We start from the raw sequence: 19,436 nt of genomic DNA, 5'->3' as shown, positions 1-19,436 counted from the left end.
CTTGAAAGGCTTTAAAACCATCTGACTGGAATGCAGACTACACATACAATTACTTTCAAAGAGATAAAAATTGATTTGAAATTATAATTCATGATGATTAATGTTGAATGAGCATAAAACCAACTGCATGTTAGTCCTTTGAGCAAAGCTTTGGACTCAGAATTACAGATTAAAATATGTGTTCATCTCAGGACCTGCCTTTAATTAATTTATGGCATAGAACCTAAAAATGGGAAATATATTAATTAAAATGAGAGTGAATATAGTCAGACTGGGTTGGGAAAGAATCTTTATGGATTCTTTTCACCACAGTCTTAGTATGGAGGCGGTGCGAGTCTAGATCACATCTCAAGTGTATGATGGAGTTGGGGGAAAATGATTTCTTACCAAGACCTGGTGTATTAGTCAAGGTAAATATTGCTAGCTGCTATAACAATCAATCTTGAAATCCCAGTCCCTTAAAACAGGAAACATTTATTTCTTGCTCACATCATAGTTCTGAGGCAGGTCAGGTGTCTCTACTGAGCAGCCCTGCTGCAAGACAGACTGTGGGATCCAATCTCCTATCTTGTGATTTTACCATCTTAGACAAGTGGCCTCCATGGTTACTGGGGAAAGAGTAGAGAAAGAAATGGAGAATCACATGGGCTAAACTCACATTCCAATGGCCATAACTCAGTCATTATCTCTGTAACCTGACAAGACACTGACCAATAACCTTTTGCTTTCTGCTGTCATTATATGGGCCTTTCTTCAGTGCTCTAAATATGCAATTTTTCTTTTCCCTCTGGGACTTTGAAATTTCCTTTACCCATCTTGGGGCACTTCCTTGCCATATCCCAATAACCCATGTGCTTTTCACCATCACAGCAAGCCTCCAAGGAACACTTCTTCAGTTGAACTCTATTATCTTGTCAAGAAGTTTTTTACATGTTGTTCATGTTCACAGGAATGTCTAGAAAGACAAATTCTGATCTGTGTCTGAGACATTTTGCTAGTGCAAAGTCAACCTTCATCATGATATTATAATTTATGTGGTAATTTTATGCTTTGTGAAACTGTTTTTAATTGATAAAACTAAGCAGAAATCTATTTGTGGACATTTTAGTTGTTTCCAGAGTTTCACTGTTATTGAAAATGCTGCACTGAATAAGGATGTATTTTTAATCTGTATTCCATGCTTATTCAATATAGCTTCATAAAATGTATTATAAATTCTTCAACATAATTTCATTATTAATAGTTCCTGTTGGTAGTATCTTTCATATGCCAGCTAAATTATCATTATCATTGTCATAATGCTTAATAACAACAGTAATAATTGATAGTAGTTGTTGCGTGCATGTGTATGTGGGTACTGGCCTATGCTTTTGATATGTATTATTTCATTTAAACTCCATTGTTTAAATGGAGAGGGGCAGAACTAATAGGATAAATGTATATATAAGGGAGAGTTTATTAAGAAGTATTAACTCACATGATCATAAGGTGAGGTCCCACATTAGGACGTCTGCAAGCTGAGGAGCAAGGAAGCCAGTCTGAGTCCCAAAGCTGAAGAACTTGGAGTCTGTTGTTCGAGGGTAGGAGGCATCCAGCACAGGAGAAAGATGTAGGCTCAGAGGCTAAGCCAGTTTAATATTTCAACTTTCTTCTGCCTGCTTTTATTCTGGCAGTGCTGGCAGCTGATTAGATTGTGCCCACCTGGATTGAGGGTAGGTCTGCCTTTCCCAGTCCACTGACTCAAATGTTAATCTCCTTTGGCAACACCCTCACAGACACACCCAGGAACAATACTTTGCGTCCTTCAATCCAATCAAGTTGACACTCAGTAATAACCATCACAAGTCTACCCCTTGTCAACTTGAACCCATACACATCTCCTGAAATCACACATAATCTTCAAATAAAGACAATAATAAGTTCATAATTACTCCTAACATAATACAGCTATCCTTTGTACAACCAGAAATGCACCAATCCCCAATCCAAATGCTTTCACATAAAGTTAATAACACTTAAATGCTGACATGAAGTCAATAAATCTTATGTCATATGATAAAGGAGAAATGAAATATATTTTCTTAGAACAAGTGTATACATGCAGAAACATGTTCTTAACAAAACACAGAGGAAATACTCATGACAATTATGCTCCTCATTTCTGCAACTCGTCATGTGATCGTAGCTGGTATTGATGACACCTTCTACTACCCATTCTGTATTCCCTTTGCCTTCACCAAGCACCTCAGCAGGTCGTGGTTTTTTACTTGGTGGAGTGACCCAAACCTTCAGTCCTGAAGGATCTGGGCTATTTGTAGACCTGCCTGGATTGTGCTGTTCTAGTTTTCCATTGACATTAATCACATCACAGGGCATGGTAATACTAAAAGACACCCTAAGGGATCTCCTGTATTCCACACATATTCTTCCTTACCTCCATTTTGACATAGTAGACTGATTTCATCTTGATAGTCCAGGTCAGTCACCCCAACCAACACTGTAACTCCCTTCTTAGCCTGTTGACTTAAAGGTAGGAGGAGCTCAAAGTATCCAGGTGGCAATCTTAACTTGCAGCTTAATAGAATTGTTGCATTCTTCAATACTTTGCATTCTTCAATCAAGTTGACATTCAATATTAACCATCATATTCATCCTAACCCTGTTCTGTTAAAATTATCATTATCCCAGTCTTACAGATGAGGATGCTAAGACCCTGAGAGGCCATGTGATCTGTCTGTCGTCACTCAGCCAGCAAGTGGTGGAACTAGGCTTTAAAGTCAGGCCATTTTTAGTTTCAAAAGTCTCACTCTTTTCATCTTTCCACACCATGTATGGAAAGAATACTGAGTGAGACAGGCGGTCCAGGCCCCAATCAGGGCTCCCTAACTTACTCTGGCAACTCACCCAAACCTCCCTCATCTTAGCTTCTCTGATTACAGTAATTGTGATTGTGTGTTCCACACAACTGCAGGAAGACAAAATGCAACAAGGTATGTGGAAACTTTGAAAATTCCAACATGCTATACAAATCCGAGGGTTAATTAGAAGATTATTATTAAGTCACAGATTGACTTTGTTCATCAGGCAGACTCTTGGCAAATATTAAGGATATGCCCAGAGCACTCAAATCTCCAAATTGGAAACAAAGCAAACATATAATTCCTCTTATAAAATATAGCAGTGCGACTGAAAATGTAAGGGCCCCTTTACATCTTTAATGTTTTCACGAATGTGGAGGAAAATCATTAATAAAGTTGTTAAAACAAATACTCTCTGGAGTATTTGTTGAAATAGTTCTATGATTCATCTTTGATTAATATATTTACAGGCTACTTGATGGGCTTGTTCATGTCCTAGCTCTGGGATTCCACTGAACTCCACATTCTAGTCTTCATTCTTGTGAAAACATATTCTGGCACAGAGTCGTCTGTGGTGGGCTGTGTAGGTCAAGAGGTCAGGGTTCAATCCTTGCCTTCTTGCCAGTTTGCCTTGTGATGTCATGCAAGTTGTCCTCCTCTCCATGTCTTGTTTTCATTTATACCATTGAGTGGATGGATTGGATGGACAAAATGATATTTGAGACAATAGTTCCCCAGTCTAGTGGATATTTTGAATCACGTGTAGTTGTTAAAATTAAAAAAAAATTTGAAATAAGGCCGCATAGCTGCAATCAACTGATCTTTGACAAAGTTGACAAAAATAAACAGTAGGGAAACGACAACCTAGTTAATAAGGGGTGCTGGGAAAATTGGCTAGTCATACACATAATAATAAAATTGAACTCCTATCTCTCATCATATACAAAAATCAACTCAAGATGGATCACATACCTAAACATAATACTTGCAACTACAAAAATCCTAAAAATAAAATCTAGGAAAACCTTTTCTGAACATGGGTCTAGTCAAATAATTTATGATGAAGACCCGAAAAGCAAATGCAACAAAACCAAAGATAGACAAATGTGACTTTATTAAACTGAAAAGCTTCTGCACAGCAAAAGAAAAAAATCAACAGAATAAACAGACAACATACAGAATGGGAGAAAATATTTGCGAATTATGCCTCCAACAAAGAACTAATAGCCAGAATTCATAAGAAACTCAAACAACTCAACAAGAAAAAACAAAAAACAAAACAAAACAAAAAAAACAAAACAGCTACATTAAAAGTAGGCAAAGGACGTGAACAGACATTTCTCAAAAGAAGAAATACAAGCAACCAACAAACATGAAATAATGATCAGCATCACTAATCTTTGGAGAAATGCAAATTAAAACCACACTAAAATATTATCATACACCAATCAGAATAGCTATTACTAAAAAGTCAAAAAACAATAGATGTTGGTGTGGATGCAGAGAAAAGGAACACACTGTTGGTGGGAATGTAAATTAGTTCAACCTCTATGGAAAACAGTATGGAAATATCTCAAAGGGCTAAAAATAGAACAAATGTTTGACCCAGCAGTCCCACTGCTGGGTATCATTATATTAAAAATGACACCTGCACTTGAATGTTCATCACAGTACTTCACAATAAGAAAGTCATGGAACCAACCTAAGTGTTTACCACCTGTTGATTTTATTTTAAAAATGTAGTATATACATGCCAAAGAATACTATGTGGCCATGAAAAAGAATGAAATCATATCCTTTGCAGCCACATAGATGGAGCTGGAGACCATTATCTTAAGTGAACTAACTCAGAAACAGAAAATCAAATATCCCCTGTTCTCACTTGTAAGTCTACAGTAACAATGGGTACACACGGACATAAAGATGGAAATAGTAGACAGTGGGGACTCCAAAAGCAGGGAACTCAGGAGGGCTCTGAGGAATGAAAAATTACTTCTTGGGTACAATGTTCAATATTTGAGTGATGGGTACACCAGAAGCCCAATCCCCACCATTATTCAAAATACCCATGTGACAAACATGTACATGTTCCCCCAAATCTACATTTTTTAAAATAACAATTACAAATATTAATATCTTCTGTGTCTTATTTCCTATTCTCCCTCTTCCTAGAATACATTCCAATGCCTTCAACTATTATTTTAATCACAAAATTGTTGATGACAAATTGTGATGTTCCAATGTATCTTTTTTTCATTAATATACATTATACTGTATAACCTGTGAAAGAAATGCTTTACTTTGATAAGGGACAATGATGAGTACAGGAGTTAAAAAATATTCTTAAACTCTAGACCTTTTTGAGACCAAAACTCTTGGAATTTGTATTACTTGTTCAAATTGTTCAGCTGGAGGCTATTATCCTAAGTGAATTAACACAGGAACGGAAAACCAAATACTGCACGTTCTCACTTATAAGTAGGAGCTAAACGTTGAGTACATATGGATGCAAAAGTGGGAACAATAGAAACTGGGCCCTGCTTGGGGGAGGAGGCTGAGAGGAGGGTGAGGGTCAAAAAACTACCTGTTGGGTACTATGCTGTCTACCTGAGTAATAAAATCATTTGTACACCAAACCCCAGCAACACACAATTTACCCATGTAACAAACCTGCACATGAGTTCATTGGACCTAAAATAAAAGTTGAGAAAAGAAAAAGAAACTAATGATAGTGGAAAATTTCATAATTTTACTTTTGTGTCATGGTCAATTAAAATGTTAATATTTAGCAAAGCAAGGAAAAAAACAAATTCTTCATATGGTAATGTAAAAAGATAAGTCTTGAATTTCTACGTAAATCCTAAAATTTGAAAAATAAATAAATACTAAATTTAGCAGTCCTCTGTATTTCTTTAGCCATAGACTAAGCAACTGTTCTAGTATTCCTTTAGAAAGTTCCTTTTGTACTCAAATTTTCTTAATTCTGCTTATGCAACAGCCAGGATTCTCAGTATGTAACAGTGGGTTTTGCCAACTTGGGTCCCAGCATAAATTCTAGTTATTTCTTTTAAATATTGAATGCAATTCAGCCAGAATGCCAAAACACTATCCTTATTACTAAGTAATATATTAAACACCCCTGACTTGTTCCTCACGCTTAATCCACAGAATTGAAATGAGGAATGGAAGAACAAATAAATTTTAACATAAAATAATAATAATTTAATGATATAAAATAATACACAAACACATAAATAATAGTAATTGGATGTTAGTCTTTTTTAAGGCTTTATCAGAATATTTTGTGTTAAATTGGCTGGGCCAGAATGGCCAGTAAGACTTTACACATCCAAATAGCTCGCTATTATGCTGTGGAGGTGTCATTCATTCCTGTGTAACACTGTGTTAGTGTTTTGTGCAGAATCATTTTTGTACTATTTCCTTGAAAAAAGTAGAGAATTTTCTGTCTTTGCAGAACATTGAATGATGGTGCTATATATTTCTTATAGCTTCTTGAAGTGTAGGTATATAAACCAGAGATATAGAAATAGAACCCACATCTCCCATGGGATGTGTGAATGACAGTGTGGTGACAAAAGCACCCCAAGGGGTTCAGGCTAACTGCTGGTTTTAAAGCAAGGAAAACTTTTAGTTCTGTGCCTTTCATGTGTATGATTTACTGATTGTGTGAATGTGCTGAAAAATAAAATCGTTTTCATCCTTTGGGAAAAAAGGCAGCTTGTGTAAGGTATTAAAGACTGCATATAAATTTAATATTATCCACATAGCATAAAATTTAATGCTTAAGTAAAATTGAATAAATCTAAAAGCAAAACATAAACATTTCGTATTTGGAAAATTTGCACAACAGAATGCCAAAATATTTGTTGATGATGTTCTTTCAACTATAAAGCACAGACCTATTTCCTTTAAATATTATATGAATCCTGCTGTGATTTAAAAAGAAAAGTGACATCTAATCGTGGAACGTTAAATCGACTTGGTTATGTAGTTTACGGCTTATTTATCAAAAAGAATTCAAATCCATTTTTAGAATGAATTTCTGAGATTTAAAGAACAGAAATGAAACTAAATGCAAACACACAAGAAAATAAACACAGAAAGATAAATTGTCTGAAGGGCTATATTTTTGGTATTTTTTTTATTTAATGAATAAACAATATGAATTATATAGTATCTCATGTCAACAAAGGCAACATTTCAATCTATTGAATAAACAGTAGCAGAATTCGCCTTGAGTTAATATCGTCTCCTCACACATATACTTTTCTATGGTTCACTTCAGTAAAAAGCAAATATTTTCTGCTTTAGTTCCTGCATATTTAGAGTGCTTAGGCTAGGCCGGGTGCATGGGTCATGCCTATAATCCTGGCACTTTGGGAGGCTGAGGCAGGTGGATCATTTGAAGCAGGACTTTGAGACCAGTCTGGCCAACATGTTTAAACCCTGTCTGTACTAAAAATACAAAAATTAGCCAGGCATGGTGGCGTGTACCTGTAGTTCCAGCTACTTGGGAGGCTGAGGCAGGAAAATCACTTGAATCTGGGAGGCAGAGGTTGCAGTGAGCCAATATCATGCCACTGCACTCCAGCCTGGACGATAGAGTGAGACTGTCTCTAAAAGAATAATATTTTTTTTAAAAAAGTGCTTAGCCTAGTATTGGCTTGCTCACTAATCAAGGTGGTGTGTGCTGAAGGCTGTGGTGACTGTGACAATTTCTTAAGGAAGACCATAATATTGGTAGGTTTTAGATATTAAGTAAATATTTTTAAAACAAATAAATGAATCATTATTATAAATGCAGACTTTAGGATGATATGTTTTGAAAAAAATAAATAGCCCTATGGAGGAAAGTTGGTTTTGTGTCAAAGCACCTTATTTTTTTGGAATAATTGTTTGTTAAGAATCAAAACACAAATACACATCAAATGATGAAAACAAATAAGAAAAACAAACCTCTTCTACATTATTTTTATTTATTTATGTTTTAACTGAAAGTTTGTGTTCTTTGATCAACATCTCCTCAATCCTTCCATATCCCAGCCTCTGGTAACCACCATTTTAATCTCTGTCTATGAGTTTGAATTTTATACTTCAAATATAGGTGAGGCCATGCAGTATTTAGGTACTTGTCTTTCTGTACTTATTTCACTTTACATAATGTTCTTCATGTTCAAACATGGTGTCTCAAAAGATAGTCTTTTTTTCTTTTGTAAGACTGAATGGTATTCTCTTGTATATCCAGGCACACCTCAGAGATACTGTGGGTTTGGTTACAACCACTCCAATAAAACAAATATTACAAAAAGGCAAATCACACAATATTTTTTGCTTTCCAGTGCATTTTCAGTTCTTTTCACACTAGACTGTAGTCTGTTAAGTTTGCAATAGCATTATGTCTGAAAAATGTATATTCCTTAATAAAAAACAAACTTTATTGCTAAAAATGCTAATGATTATCTGTGCCTTCATCAAGTCATAATCTTTCTGCTGGTGGAAGGTCTTACCTTGATGTAGATGGCAACTGACTCATCAGGGTGGTGGTTGCTGAAGGTTGGGGTGGCTCTAACAATTTCTTAAAATAAGACAACAATGAAGTTCGCTGTATCGATTGACTCGTCCTATCACAAAACATTTCCTTATAGCTTGCAATGCTGTTTGATAGCATTGTATTCATGGTAGTACTGCTTTCAAAATTTGAATATGTTTTCTCAAACTCTGTGCTGCTTTATCAACTAATTTTCGGTAATATTCTAAATATTTTGTTGTCATTTTAACAGTGTTCACTGCGTCTTCACCAGGAGTCGATTGCTTCTCAAGAAATCGCTTTCTTTGCCCATCCGTGAGAAGTAACTTATTCATTTAAGTTTTATCATGAGATTGAAGCAATTCAGCCACATCTTCAGGCTCTATATCTAATTCTAGTGCTTTTTGCCATTTCTACCATATCTGCAGTGATATCCTCAACTGAAGTCTTGAAGCTCTCAAAGTCATCACTGAGGGTTGAAATAAACTTCTTCCAAACTGTTAATGCTTAAGATGGCTTCTTTCTTTAAACCTCATGAACCGTCCTCTGCTAGCTTCAAGCTTTTTTCTGCAGCTTCCTCACCTCCCTCAGCCTTCATAGAATTACAGAGATCTAAGGCCTTTTTCTGGATGAGGCTTTGGCTAAACAGAATGTTATGGCTGATTTGATCTTCCATGCTTACCATTAAAACTTTCTCCAGATCAGCAATAATGCTGTTTTACTTTCTTATCACTTGTGTGTTCACCGGAGTAGCATTTTTTGAAATTTCCTTCAAGAACCTTTCATTTTTCATTCGCAACTTGGCTAACTGGCTTAAGAGGTGTAGTTTTCCACCAGTCTCAGCTTTTGACCTGCCTTTCTCACTAAGCTTAATCATTTCTAGCATTTGATTTAAAGTGAGAGCCCTGCAAGTTTTCTTTTCACTTGAACACTTAGAGGTCATTGTAGGGTTATTCATTGGTCTAATTTCAATATTGTTGTTCTCATGGAATAGGGAGCTCTGAGGAGAGGGAGAAGAACTGGGGAACAGCTGGTTGGTGGGGCAGTCAGAACACACACGATGTTGATTAAGTTCACTGTCTTATATGGGTGGTTTGTGGTGCCCCAAAACAATTACCATAGTAACATCAAGGATCACTGATCACAGATTACCATAACACATGTAATAATGAAAGAGCTTGAAATATTATGAGAATTGCCAAAATATGACACAGAGACATGAGATGAGCATATGCTGTTGGAAAAATGTCACCAGTAGATTTGGTGGCAGTAGGTTGTCACAGATTTTTGATTGTAAAACTGTGCAATATCTGCAAAGGGCAATAAAGTGAAGCACAATAAAATGAAGTATGCTTGTATATACCACATTCCATACCACAAGTATCCATTCATCTGTTGATGGACACTTAGGTTTATTCCATATTTTGGCTATAGTGTATAATGCTGCAGTGAACATGGGGGTGCAGATAACTGTCATTTGATTTCATTTTTAAATATACACTCAGTATTGAGATTGCTGGATCATATAGTAATTATATTTTTACTTTTTTGAAGAATGTCGATACTGTTTTTCATCATGGCTCTACTAATTTTTCACTCCCACCAACAGTCTACAAGGGTTCTCTTTTCTCCGCATTTTGCTGGTACTCATTATTTTTCATCATTTTCATAATAGCCATTCTAACAGGTGTCAGGTGATCTCATTGTGGTTTTAATTTGCATTTATCTTTTAACTTGCATTTATCATTGATTAGTGATGTTGAGCATTTTTTTCATATTTCTCTTGGCTATTTGTGTGTCTTCTTTTGAGAAATGTCTGTATTCAGACCTTTTGCCCATTTAATCTGTTGTTTTCTTCTTAGTCAGTTATTTGAGTTCTTTGTATATTTTGGATACTAAACCCTTGTAAGACATATGATTTGCAAACATTTTCCCCTATTCTGTATGTTGTTTCTTTACTCTGTTGATGTTTCCTTTGCTGTGCTGAAGCTTTTTAATTTGATAGAATCTCATTGATCTATTCTCATTTCTATCGTCTGTGCTTTTGGAGTCATGTCCAAAAAGTCGCTGTTCAGAGCAATGTCAAGGAGCTTTTCCTCTATGTTTTCTTTTAGTAGTTAGTTTCTAGTCTTAAATAGGAGCTATTGGAACTAAAGTTATAGGAGCTATTTTTGCTGGAGGTCCTAGTGCAAATACTCCAAGCTTAAATGATAAACTTTGCATAATGATAAATCTTTGGGGCAAGATGACACCTATCAATATGCTTTAAGGAAAATTCATATTGTAATTGTTTAATTTGGGCCAGATATAAATGTCATTTCATATGCCTCATCATATCCTAGCTAGAAGATGAATGTTAGAGGACAAATGAATTATTTCTTCATTAACTTAGCTGATGTAATCTTTAGGAAGGGGTGGAACTACACCACATTTAAATGTTCCCTCCTCTTTTATTTTCTGGAGGAGACTGAAAAAATGGTGTTAATTCGTTTTCAAATACTTGTTAGAATTTTCCAGCAAAACTATTTGTCCTGAATATTTTCTTTTCAAAAAATTTTAAATTATACATTTAATGTTTTTAATGGTTATAAAAAGATTCAGATTATCAGTTTCATCTTAGTTGAGTTTTGGTAGCTTGTGTTTTTTCAAGGGGTTGGTTCTTTTAAACTGTCAAATTTTTGAATGTAAAGCTGTTTGTGATATTCCCTTATTATTTTAATGGCTATATTATCTATAGTGATAACCCCTATCTTGTTCCTTATGTCGATTTTTGTTTACTTACCTGTCATTTTCATCAGTGTTGCTAGACTTTACTGATTTTATTGATGTTTTTTTGAAGAAACCATTTTTTTGCTCATTTTCTTTATTGTTTTTCTGTTTGTAATTTCATTGATTACCTCTCATGGTTTTCGTTTCCTCCCTTCTGCTTGCTTTGGGTTTATTTTGCTCTTATATTTTTCATTCTCTGAGGTAGACACTTGTATTATTGATTTGTGATTTGTTCTCACCTTGATTATAAGCACTCTCTTCACTGCTTTGGCTGCATGCTACTTATTTTAATATGCTGTATTTCCATTTTTGTGTAGAAAAGTGTTGTTTCCTTTTCACATTGTTAGGAATTTTTCTGTTGTCTTTCAGTTATTGATTTCTAGTATTATTTCATCTAGTTAACATATTCTGTACAATTTCAACTTTTGAGATTTATTCTGGTGTTTTTTTTTTATGGCTTAGGATTTGGTCAGTATATGCTCCATGATGTCCTTTTTTTTTTTTTTTTAAGAAAGAGTATTCTGCTGTTGTTGGATTGTCAAATTATTTTAGATATTAATTAGATAGTATTTGTAGATTTTGTTATTTTTGTAGTTAAGGTATTAGTTTTCTGTGGCTACTGGAACAAACTACCACAAACTTGATAGCTTAAAACAACATAAGTTTATTCTTTCATAGTGCTGCATGCCAGAAGCCAAAGTGTCGAAAGGACCATGCTATCTCCAGAGGCTCTGAGGTAGAATCTGCTTCATGCTTCTTCTAGCTTTTTGTGGCTGCTGGCAAGTCTTGAGGTCACATCACTCTAATCTATGTCTCTTTGTTCACGTCACCTTCTCCTTTGTGTGTGATGTGTGTGTGCATGTGTGGCCTCCCTCTGCCTTCCTCTTGTAAGGCCACTCATGATGATCAAAGTATCAGAATGTATTATAATATCATATTTGTCTCAGTCATCGCATATGATTTAGACAACTCATGAGAAGATATTTTATGTATTTACCCATATTTCTAGTCCTTCTGTTCCTTTTCTTCCTTCCTGATGCTCAAATATTTTTTTTCTCTTATCTTTTTCTTTCGTTTAAAGACCTTTCTTTAGCCATTCTTTAAGAGTAGATCTGCTAGGACAAAGATTTTTAGTTTTTGTCTGCCTGCAGATGTCCTTTCACCCCACTTAATTCTTGGAGGATAGTTTCCCCAGATGTAGAATTCACAGTTGACAGTTCTTTTTCAATTTGAAAAAATAATGTGCTACTTTCTTCTGGCCTCTATAATTTTAGATGACAAATCAGCTGCCATTCAAATTGGTGTTGCCTATAAGTAATATGTCATGTTTCTCTGGCTGCTTTCAGAATTTTTTCTTTGTATTTAATTTTCAGAAGTTTAACTGTGATGTATCTTGGAGTGAATTCCTTTCAGTTTATCCTTATTTAGAATCCATATAGTTGAATCTGTGGGTTTATGTCTTTCACCAAATTTAAGACATTTTAATCTATAGTTTATTCAAATACTATTTCAACCTTACTTTCCCTTATACTTTTGGAACTCAGGATATGAATGTGGATTTCTTTTTTATTGTCCTAAAGATCCCTAAAAGTTTTTTTTTTTTTTTGAGCCTATTTTCTCTCTGTTGTTCAGATTCAGTAAATTCTATTAAGCTGTCCTCAGTTCACTGATTCTATCCTCTGTCATCTCCATTCTAATTTTGAGCCCACCCAGCATGTTTTCTATTTTTGTTGCTGTATTTTTCAGTTCCATAATTTCCATTGGTTATTTTTATATTCCTATTGCTTTACTGAGATTTTGTGTTTTTAAAATTCATTTAAAAAAGAATTTATAATTGCTTGTTGAAATATTTTCTTATGCCCTCTTTAAAATTCTTGACAGATAATTCCAACATCTGATTCATTTTAGTGTTGGCGTCAATCGATTGTCTTTTCTCACTCAAGTTGTGATTTTCTTGGTTCTTATTATGATTCTTATTATGATGGTTGACTTCTATTATATTTTTGACAATTGGGTAATGTGTTAGGAGACTCTAGATTCTATTTCAATTTTTTATTTTAACAGTCAATTCCTCTGTTTAGGCTTGGCATGTAGGTCCTGGCCTATTTTTGTGGTTTTTAGTTGCAATGACTGTGTAATTTTCAGAGGTTATGTGGTGCTATTTTCATCTTGGTTTATTTCATGCCTCATGGCTCCTACTGTCCTTGGTAATGCTGCTTGAGGGTGCAGAGCAAGCTTCTCCAGGTCAGATATCCTTATGTCTCTATATGGAGGGGATTTTCAGCCCATGTGGATGAAGAGTAATTCCTAGCTGGGCATTTGTTGTGCAAAATTTCTCTTGCTGGTGACTCTAGCCATATACTTTCTTGGGTAGTGAGTGATGGTGGGTTTGAGAGGGAGAATATCAGGACATTAAGTACATGGAAGCTTCTCAGGCTGGGCACTGTCTCCTGTTTTTAGCTAAAGCTAGCACTTTGAAAGCAAATGTTGCTCTGTGAGAGCAATAGCCCTTCTGGAAGCCCCTTTAACTGTTTTTTGTTTGTTTGTTTGTTTGTTTGTTTTGAGACGGAGTCTCGCTCTGTCACCCAGGCTGGAGTGCAGTGGCCGGATCTCAGCTCACTGCAAGCTCCGCCTCCCGGGTTCACGCCATTCTCCGGCCTCAGCCTCCCGAGTAGCTGGGACTACAGTCGCCCGCCACCTCGCCCGGCTAGTTTTTTGTATTTCTTAATAGAGACGGGGTTTCACCGTGTTAGCCAGGATGGTCTCGATCTCCTGACCTCGTGATCCGCCCGTCTCGGCCTCCCAAAGTGCTGGGATTACAGGCTTGAGCCACCGCGCCCGGCCGCCCCTTTAATTGTTGAAGCACCGGGGACATATCATTGTGTTTGTGCTTTCATAGATTACATTGCAGGGATCTGAAAGACCAGAAACTAAATCTAGAAGTGCCCAGTTTTTGTTACTGAACTGAATTTTAAAGAATAGGCATGCAAATAGCAACTACATCTGTATGTGTAGCAACAATTTCTCTCTTTTCAACTGCCCATTGTGAACATCTCTTGAAGGTTGTTTTGCCATCACATTGATTTATATTTAAAATTGTAATTTCTTCACTTCTCTCTCCTTCACCATCAGGCTTCCAGTGGTTAAGAGTGTTTCCCTTGGAGTCAGTCCAGTTTGGGTTTGAGTGTTGGTCTTACTGCTTATTAGCTGTGTATTCTTAACAAATCTCTTAACCTCTCTAAGTCTTAAAACTGAGGATAGTAATAGCTAGCAAAAGAGTAAAATTCAGTAATAAAATGTAAATTAAGTATTAATTAAGTTACTCAGCATAGTACATGGGCAATAGAAGTACTCAGAGATGTGTTGAGTTAGCTACAGGCATCATCATCCTCAACATCACTATAATCTTTTCCAGTTTATAGATAAGGAAATCGAGGCTTTGCAAGGATGAGGAACTGAACCTAGGTCAGTTTTCCCACTTAATTGTCAGGAGAGTTGAAGTTCAAATTCAGGCCTGACTTCTTCCAAATTCTTCTTTTCAAACTATTATGTAACACTGCTTCAAATGATTTTCTTATAAAACTTGAAGCTCCATGAGAGCATGGATTAGGCCATGCTCAAGATATGCAAAAATATAAAACATGTAATGTGCAGTTATATGACCTGGACTTACTCAATTCTGATTACTTATTGATAACAGTGGTAAATATTTTCATAGAAATATCTGTGTATTAACATACAACAAACCCCCATGACATGAAATAACCTACATAACAAACCTGCACATGTATCCCCCAACCAAGTATAAAAGTAAAATGAAAAAAGAAATAAAGCAGACACTTTAACAGAACCTGACAACCAAGGTTTGTGATAGTATGACATTTAACCCTTTACTATAGCTCAAAGCAAAATACTCCCCTTTGTTATGTTTACCAATTTCTGAAATCTGTCAAATGTTATGACAGTTTATTTTTCTGATGTCTTCTGTGCTATCTCATTGAAACTTCAATATGATATAAAATGTAATAAAACCTTAGATAGATGTTTCTATTTTAAGCAATTTTCCACAATTCTTTCACATACAAATATGTGGTTCTTATAATAGTTTTGCTTATTGCTAAGTTAATAAATTCAGATAATGATGAATTTCTGAATTTATAATTATAATGAGAAAAATAATTCAAGAAGGATAATTTATTTTCCAATTAAAGTAAAAATGCATTGGTGACAGAGATACAAATGGTGCCATTGAATCTGCCCATTTATTAAATAAAAAATTCACTGATAGAAAATATTGAAAAGGAAGTTATTTACTTTATTTGTTTGGGCTTCTCTTCTATGTATTGTTTTTCTGTAGTGTAGGCAATCAGCAACTTTTTCTTCTTTCAGGGTCTGTTTATGTAGAGATTTCAGAAAACAAACTAATGGCCACATATAAATCAAGGACATATTTACTGTTTTATATTTTTGAGACAGGAATGTGAAGTATTCAATTCAAACTTTTATAAATTAAAGAAATCTTTAAAATGTATTATATATAGGCAACAATATATATTAATTTATGCATACATACATACACTGATTCCGTATTTAAAATTAAGATGGAGATGATAAAGGCAAAAGAGAATAAGGTTTAGTTGTGATGGTAAATGTTAAAGCTGATACCTAAGAAGAAAAGAGAAAGAAAAAGAAAACAGGAACCAATGGAAAAAAATGAGAGAGTGGGGTCCAAGCGATGAGGAAGAAAGACCAGCAGAAGGAGAGACAAACACCAAATGAAGAGAGGAGGGTGAAAAAAGTGCAACTCCAGGAAGCAAGAGCGAAGAAAGAAGGAAGCAAGAGGGAGAAGAAAAAAGAAGTAATTGGAAAGAAATGTGAAGACAGGAGAGAGAGACTACATAGAAGTTTAAATATATGAGTGTCAGATGTTATCATTGGCATTTTAAAGTATGATTAACTCTGTTAAGCTTATCAAGGTTTTTGCGCTTATGTCAATCTTAAAAAAATGGATATAATAATTTTTAGGCCGGGCGCGGTGGCTCACGCCTGTAATCCCAGCACTTTGGGAGGCCTAGGCAGGCGGATCACGAGGTCAGGAGATCGAGACCATCCTGGCTAACACGGTGAAACCCCGTCTCTACTAAAAATACAAAAAATCAGCTGGGCGTGGTGGCGGGCGCCTGTAGTCCCAGCTACTCAGGAGGCTGAGGCAGGAGAATGAGAATGGCGTGAATCCGGGAGGCGGAGCTTGCAGTGAGCCGAGATCGCACCACTGTACTCCAGCCTGGGTGACAGAGCGAGACTCCGTCTCAAAAAAAAAAAAAAATAATAATAATAATAATTTTTAAAATATGGGATTGTACATTATGTGTATCTTCCTTACCATGCCCTTAAGATCCTATTAACAAGAAAGTATGTATTATTAACAACACTCCTCCCCCAAAAAATATACAAAACATATACAAAACAATCTGTAAATATTTTATAGGACAATTATTTTCTTTTTACTCAAACCATAACCTGCAGTATTTTGAGAGCCTATTTTAGGTGGTGAATTTAGAATGTCTTCCTCCTCCTATTCTCTGGCCCAATATAGATTTGGTTCTCCACCATACTGTGATATGTTTGAAAAGCGGAACCATATTTTATCTTTCTATCCTTATCATCCGGAGCAGAGCATTATTAGTAAACAGAAAATACTCAATATTTTAGTGAATAAATGAGAGTCATATAAATAAAAGGATGAAATACTGAACTTTAGCAAAAATTTTACATAAGGTAAAATGAGCATTTAATTCCATAAAAATTATAACATCAAGCAAGATTCCATTTTATTTTCTTATATAAATAAGATCTTGGTGAATGGTACAAGGGAGCAAAGTAAAAATATTAACGGACTTAAAAATCCAAATCCCTACAGTTTATTCCATGTTTGTTCAGTGCCACCAGTTTTTATCAACTAGCTTAACTATTTAGCTATAAAGAAGACGGGAAAATACACGTATTGAGCACATTCTGTGTGATAGTGGAACACAGATGAAACTGATGCACAGTCCCAATTGGTCGACTTTTAGCCTATTCTTTCTAAGTAATTGCAACTAGCTTCTTCTCCAGGTGTTCTTAGTTTCACCTTAGTCCAATCCAAATAGCTATAGTTGTAGCCATACCCCACCTTCACCTTCCTATTCTACTGGTGCTCATTGTTCGTGCCCTCTGAAGGTGTTCGTTAGGCTACTGGGTGTAAGCTTGTGTTCGCTAAGTTTCCCATTAAATCTCAGTTCCCTAAATTCTCCAGTGAAAGGGCATAGAAAAGAGGAATAGATTTAAATTATTGTACCCTCAGATTCTTTATCATATGACCCAAATTCCTTTAATATTATAATTATCATTTTTTCATTTATTTTTAGCTTATATGAACATGCTAGTTGAGTGATATTTTCTGATAATGTTAGCTTAATGATATCTGGTTTATATTTTTATCTTTAAGAATAAGAGAACTGTCCACTAATCTAACCAGCTCAATAACTAGGACATTTTCAAAGTACTATAATGGTTGAGAAATGATTTACTTAAGGCCAAACAATTACTTTGATTCATTTTAACCTCCTGGATTTATTTTCTGAAAGGGGTATTATTTTAACGACAGTTAAATATAGTTATTTCGACTGATGGATTTACCATAATTTTATTATTATTTAGCAGGCTGAAAGCTTTTGAATTGGCTCATAAACCAGTTTCATGATGTACCTGAGAGTATCATCTTAAATAAAAAATGTTTTCCTGGTTCACTTTTCACTGATCTCACTTTCCATTTCATTATTGTCTTTAGAAAGTAGCTGAGTGAGATATAAAACAATTGTTTCTCTTCAGAACCATGAATTTTAAACTGGCTGAAAATCAGATTTAAATTTGCTTATGTGGATGCAGTAACCGAGTATTGCTAATAAAACATTTTTTTCTTTCTATTCATCAGATAATATATTAAATTTTGTGAACCTACTATGTGAAGAGTACTGATCAAAATTCCATGTTAATTTCACAGGTGATGGAAGTCAAAGGACAAATGATCCATGTTCCGGAATCAAATTCCATTTTATTTTTGGGCTCTCCATGTGTGGACAAGTTGGATGAACTCATGGGCCGAGGGCTACATCTCTCAGACATCCCTATCCATGATGCCACCCGAGATGTCATTTTGGTTGGTGAGCAGGCAAAGGCCCAAGATGGCTTGAAGAAAAGGATGGATAAATTAAAGGCAACTTTAGAAAGAACTCACCAGGCCCTGGAAGAAGAGAAAAAGAAGACAGTGGATCTTCTATATTCTATTTTCCCTGGCGATGTAGCCCAGCAATTGTGGCAAGGGCAGCAAGTACAGGCCAGAAAGTTTGATGATGTCACCATGCTCTTTTCAGACATTGTTGGCTTCACAGCCATATGTGCCCAGTGTACTCCCATGCAAGTAATCAGCATGCTGAATGAACTGTACACCAGATTTGACCACCAGTGTGGATTTTTGGATATTTATAAGGTAAGGGAGTTTTGTTACTTATATATAAATGTTTTTTAATAGTAACTTGTCATCTTAAATTGATTTTTTAACTTAATACTAAATAATTGACAACTCTTCAATTTAGAAATCTTTATAGAGAATACAGGGGTTTCTTCTTTATGAGTAAACTTTCAATATGAGTTGATTTGTAATAACATAGATAACTGTGAAGAATCGTGATATTGCTCAGTAAGGAAAAATTCTGTATAGCTACTCCTCTATGTTTATTTTTATTAAAAAATTAAACTTGTGGAATTTTAGGCGACTTTTTACCACAGAATTATTCTTGCCTAGAAAATGGGATTCCAATATAAACTAATAATTTTATTTTTACAGTTAAAAAGAAATAGCAAGTTAAAATATGCATTGTATTATCAAATATGGCTAATCAGGATTTTGCACTGCATTATTAACTGAGATCTCTATAATTCTAAAAAAAAAAAAAAAAGACCTATATATAAATACTCCAGCTATTGCTCAAATGACTAATGGGTTTTTGAGGAAGTACCTTAATTTTCCAAGCTACATAATGGAAAAACTCCCAAAATTGGTGCCAACCACCATTTGTTGGTTTGATTTGGTGAATTCCTTATTAATTTCTTATTAAGATCATAGCAATATTTTGAGCCATTTAGCTCCATATCTACCTAATTGATAACTCTACAACTTTACCTAGAATCTTACGTGGATTGCACAATTTGTCAGGGTGCAG

The 19,436-nt window shown here is 35.1% G+C and overlaps 1 protein-coding gene across 1 annotated transcript in view; it reads left to right on the top strand.

The window, feature by feature from the left end:
• Positions 1 to 19,436, top strand: part of GUCY1A2 (guanylate cyclase 1 soluble subunit alpha 2) — a 335,946-nt gene that overhangs the window by 187,816 nt on the left and 128,694 nt on the right. The window contains exon 5 of the mRNA XM_050758693.1: positions 18,218 to 18,703. Coding sequence (XP_050614650.1) covers positions 18,218 to 18,703 — 486 coding nt within the window. The remainder of the gene's footprint in view (positions 1 to 18,217; positions 18,704 to 19,436) is intronic.

The sequence above is a fragment of the Macaca thibetana genome, chromosome 14 (assembly GCF_024542745.1).
Source record: "Macaca thibetana thibetana isolate TM-01 chromosome 14, ASM2454274v1, whole genome shotgun sequence".
Classification (NCBI taxonomy): domain Eukaryota; kingdom Metazoa; phylum Chordata; class Mammalia; order Primates; family Cercopithecidae; genus Macaca; species Macaca thibetana.
This window is presented reverse-complemented; position numbering and strand designations above follow the sequence as displayed.